The sequence below is a fragment of the Cynoglossus semilaevis genome, chromosome 19, assembly GCF_000523025.1.
Source record: "Cynoglossus semilaevis isolate Cse_v1.0 chromosome 19, Cse_v1.0, whole genome shotgun sequence".
NCBI classification, from domain to species: Eukaryota; Metazoa; Chordata; class Actinopteri; order Pleuronectiformes; family Cynoglossidae; genus Cynoglossus; species Cynoglossus semilaevis.
The window spans coordinates 989,563-994,727 of NC_024325.1; the positions used below are offsets into that span (position 1 = coordinate 989,563).

The 5,165-nt window shown below is 38.3% G+C and overlaps 1 protein-coding gene across 8 annotated transcripts in view; it reads right to left on the minus strand.

The window, feature by feature from the left end:
- Positions 1–3,481: 3,481 nt before the first annotated feature.
- LOC103394758 (roundabout homolog 1-like) overlaps positions 3,482–5,165 on the minus strand; it is a 76,906-nt gene continuing 75,222 nt past the window's right edge. For all 8 annotated transcript variants that reach the window (XM_025065557.1, XM_017041910.2, XM_017041909.2 and 5 more), the window contains 3 exons: positions 4,596–4,811; positions 4,367–4,509; positions 3,482–3,565 (listed from right to left, as the gene is read on the minus strand). In XM_025065557.1, coding sequence (XP_024921325.1) covers positions 4,370–4,509; positions 4,596–4,811 — 356 coding nt within the window. In that variant the 3' untranslated portion in view covers positions 3,482–3,565; positions 4,367–4,369. The remainder of the gene's footprint in view (positions 3,566–4,366; positions 4,510–4,595; positions 4,812–5,165) is intronic.

The following is a 5,165-nucleotide window of genomic DNA, read 5'->3' on the forward strand; positions in this document are numbered from 1 at the left end:
GTAAGGCTATAGTAAGGCATGTTTGGTGATATTTTGAAATATTCAGATAAAATGTTTTGAAGTTTTTAGCACTAATTCTTCACTTGGCAGCATGTTTTACGGCATTAACTTGCGTCTGTCTCTGATTGCAGCAGTGAGCATTCACAGCTGTCACTCAACATCTTCAGCTCCTCAACACCTTTCAACAGCAACTCTTTCTTCACACCCTCATCAGGCCAAGACTCCTGTTGTCTGAAGACATGTGCTTAAACATGTTTCATAAATTTTACCTTCCCAGGGCTCCAAGTTTTGTGATAATGGAGTAATAATATACACAGTATATACGTATAGACCTGCTGTCTTATACAAAAATAATGTTTCAGGAGTAAAGGCAATCAATCGACACCTGCTGTCTTATACAAAAATAATTTTTCAGGAGTAAAGGCAATCAATCGACAATTTGTTGAAAATCTGTGGATAAACACAGAAAAATTGAAAATGAAACTGGGCAGCATGTTCAGAAAAACAGGCAGGCACATACACTGAAACCGTATCTTAGAAACCAAGGCAAACACTTTTGAATAACCTACTGTTGACAGCTGTCCTTGAGAGGAAAAAAAGGGGAATATAGACAGTCATTTCAACAGAAGACAAAAAAATACTGTTACAAGCACCCGACTCAAAATTCTGTAAAATTATATTTATGAAAAAAAAAAAAAATTGTTCCTGCAAATTTAAGTTTTTAAACTGAGTGGATGAACTTCTGTTGCTATGTTCGTATCTCGTCAGCAATTTGCTGACCTGTCGCTGAAGATGTTGAGTGACAGCTGTGAATGCTCATTGCTGCAATCAGAGACAGACGCAAGTTTCTGCCGCAAAACAAAAAAAAGTCCCAGAAATGTTGTTCATTTTTTTGCTATATTTTGCGATATAGTGAAAATTTCGTGAAATCGGGTTAAAAAATGTGTTTGTGATGTACTAAGAGGTTCAAAAGGACAACCGTGATATAGAGAGAGAAAACTGTATTTTAAACACATTAAACTACTGTTTATTAAAAGAAAGAAAAAAAAAAAACAACAACAAAATACCAGGGGTGGGGTTCAGGTTTACGTTGAGGGTTAGGGTTAGAGTGGGGGGAGTGGTCCGAGTGCCCTTTATGGAGCTTGGCTGTGGAAAAGCACTGACCCTGAGGTTAACAGCTTTAGTTTATTCACCAAATGAAGCATCAGTCAAGCATGAAATCTTAAGAGCAAAAATGGGGAATCTTAGATTTAGTGCTGTTGACAGCTATATAAGGACAAGAGGTCACCTTGTCTGCACCAGTGGAGACATGGACGCTGACACTGGTGGAAAGGTTTTTCTTTTCACAAGTTTTGATAATTGCAGATCCACGTAGCAAAGTGGTGGAACACACCATTGACCCACAGCTAGAAGATATTAGTATATACACCAGATGAGTTGTTTTGTTCTGCATGCTTCAAACGTGTTTATATTACGTGTCTGCTGGTACTTCAGTTTCCCTCGTACAGATTGGAAATGAGGTCAATTGAACGTTATAAATGTTCCTTTGGTGTAAACGTGAGTGTGAATAGTTGAATGTCAGTATCCTTGTCCTTGTATTGGACTGATGTCCGGCCCAGAGTGTACCACTTCAGTTTCCCTTGTGACTAAAATGAATGAATGAATTGTCATGGTCAATTACGCCCAAACCCTCCTATCAGATCCTCCCTTGCATTCAACTGCATTACTTTCTCCTGGTCAGGCAGCTGCAGCTGAGCAGCCTGCAGCTGCAGTTTATTGGCTCTCAGTCACTCACCTCAGAGCTGGTTCTGACCCAGTTCTCCTCAGATCCCTGTCTTTTGATCTTGTCAACCTGTTTTGTCCATTAACCTTGTTTACTGTTTGCTAGCCTTTCTCATTACTCACTTCCTCTGGTGTCGAGCCCCTTCAGTGAGACCTCGCTATAAAGCTAACATTGCTAGCTTGTTGGAATATATATGTATATAGAAAGACATTTAATGCTGCTAAATGGTTGTTATTTTATAGCACATTTGTTTATTTGTTTATTTGTTGATTTCCTTACCCGTTTCAAAAGTACAGTACAAAGTTATTTGTTGATTTCCTTACCCGTTTCAATATGTATCACTTCTCTTACCACACACGTTCTCGATAACTTTGCTGGCCCAGAATTCCTGGCAGCGTCCCTGCCTGCATCCACCTGTCCCCACTCACTTGTGTCTTGTTAACTCCTTTGACCTTAGCGTTTGACCCAAACTAGCCTCGCATTTTTGTACCCCTAACGGTTATGAGTATATTTCTTCAGTATAGTTAGAACATAAACCCGGGACAATTCATGGTTTATTTAGGAACAGCAAGATTTATTTAAACAGTAGGTAAAATGCTATATTTGTTTTAAATGTTGTATGAAGGGCTGGACCAATATTTAAATGAGATGTAAATATAACTATTTAAAAGATAAATAGTTATATAAAATAAATATTTAAACAAAGTACCTGATTATGAATTTCTTTCTTCTTAGGGCAACCGTATGTGTCCACTACAGAGGACCCCTGGCTTGGACTGATGAAGGTAGATGGAAAAGGTAAGATTATTTTCTCCTTTTTGTAGCTTCTTTCACCAAATCAAAGGCAACATTATTAATTCAAACTGCATTCACTTAGTTTCACTGATTAAAAAAAAAAATACTCCTAGAAAAGTAAATAAACATGGTGCATGGTCCAGCCCTGCTCCCGAAGTTATGACCGAAGTCAAGAAAACACAAGTTTAGATGAAACAGATACGTTAAAGAGAAATTATATTTTTTTTTTATCACCCCGGAAGTTAAACCTTCCACTGGTGAATTTGCATGCAAATCTCTCCGTACATACAACAGATAGCTCAACTTGTATGAAAGCAGCTTAAATGAACAACGGTACGAACAACCACAATCAACACCTTATCTGACCTCAATGAAAGGACAAACGAGAATCCAAAGACCGGTCTCTTCCCGTGTAAAAACGACTTACAATTAAATTACATGATTGTGCTTTTAAAACCAACGTAGGACAAAAAAAAAAAAAAATACAAAGACAATGTACATCACTTATAAAACATTAACATTGATCTATAAAATTTGAATTAGAAGCACTTTTGTGGCGGTTCAACAAGTTCAACGGTACAAAAGATGGCTGGCAATAATGAGACATCAACCACAGTAAATTAACAACACTAGTGAAGGGGGAATATTATGGTAAAGAAGTCCACATGGACGACACGTCTGCAGACACTCACAACAGCCATTTAATGTGCATTTATCTGACATGAGCGAGCCACTGGTGCTTCAGGCAGCCGGTCGCCCAGAAATCAAACAATAAACAGTGCATAAAACTGACGTCTACACATTTATTCTCGAGGGCACCTCTCTTTGTCTCGTATTCCAACACTTAATTAAAAAATGTGAAGTAGAAAATCAAAGCTTGTAGTGAGCAGTATTTGTTTTTTCCCCCTCATATGGTATACTTATTTTGCCTGGAGAAACTTGGCGGTTGATCCTTGTGTGTTTAAGTGGTTTTTAGCTTTTCAGGACCTGTAAAAAAAAAAGAACAATGTTATTTTAGTAGAGTTTCGCACCATCGCTTGCTTCACTGTTTAAGACAAAATGTCGTGGGTAGTCATATTTCAGCCTTTTTATCCTGTTTCCTTCAACAGATGTTGCTCAACTCTTCCTAGACCACATGTTCAACAACGGACCGGCTGGTGACTGGAATGGGTCGCGTGTTGGCGAGAGCAGTAAGGACTTATTCCAAGACGATCATTTAGGTGAGTCGAGCAAGATTTTTTTTTTTTTTTCTGCATGTAGCTATTGTAGTTATCGCAGCTGTTTCCTGTCATACAACTGTTTGTTTAGTTTGACAGGGCATGTGGTAGATAAGAATTATGTTTCAAAAACTTAAAGTTAGAATTAATGGTCTTTCTGTCTTTGTAGTTAAAAGCCCTGGTCTTGATATTGAAATTATTACACATTTTATTTCAAGACAAGGTTAAAAAAAAAGAGAGGTTGTGTAGTGTTGTTATTGTTACGACTTAAATAACCCCTAAAAGTTGTGCAGTGTTGTTATTGTTACGACTTAAATAATATAACCTTCATACAAAAATAGAGACATCGAGGGTAGTTTGGCAGAGTCATTTTATTTTTATTGAGGCAGTTTAAAGGAAATCAAAAATTGGCAAAAATCACATAACAATAATCATAAAATGGCCAAATAATTGCGACTGATGCATTTCTATGAGGATTCCATTTATTTGTCTTTCTTTAACTAAATTGATTAAGAAATAACATAGTCATAATAGCATTTTACAGACAGCCACAACAAGTATTTGCATTTACCCTTTAGTTCTGTCCTTTTGATGCTACCTGGCCTCCTTGTTTGGTCTGTGAGTCGCCACATGACATTAGAGTGGATGAGTCGGAATTCTCAGTCTTCCCTAATGGGAACGAGGGACGACTGTACAATAGTATGTCCCTGAATTCTTAAAGAGACAAGAAAAGAAAGACTTCATTACTAATTTAAAAACGTTTGAGCAAAGTAAAGTGCCTGTTAGAACCAGGGCCGTACCTGAGTGCTGTCGGCATTTGTTACTCTCTTTCCTTCCCAGCGGAGTCTTGTGCTTGTCCTGTCCCACGGTGGATGTGTCCTCTCCATCCCTGTGAGTTTCACTGCTCTTTCGTCGACCTTGTGGCTCCCCAGACCCCATTCGAGGCAGTGTGGCCCCCCTTGCTTTAAAGTCACTGTGGGACATCTGGCTGGAGAAGTTCAAAGGCATGCAGGAGTCTGGGGTCGCAGGGAGGAAAACAAGGGTAAGTAAATAAGGTGTACATTTTTAGTTGAATAGGAATTGGATAGATGGAGGGAGGGAGGGATAGAGGGATAGATAGATAGATAGATAGATAGAGGGAGGGATAGATAGATAAATAGATAGATAGATAGATAGATGGATAGAGGGATAGATAGATAGATAGATAGATAGAGGGAGGGATAGATAGATAAATAGATAGATAGATAGATAGATGGATAGATGGATAGATGGATAGATAGATAGATGGATAGATGGATAGATAGATAGATAGAGGGAGGGAGGGAGGGATAGATAGATAGAGGGAGAGATAGATAGATAGATAGATAGAT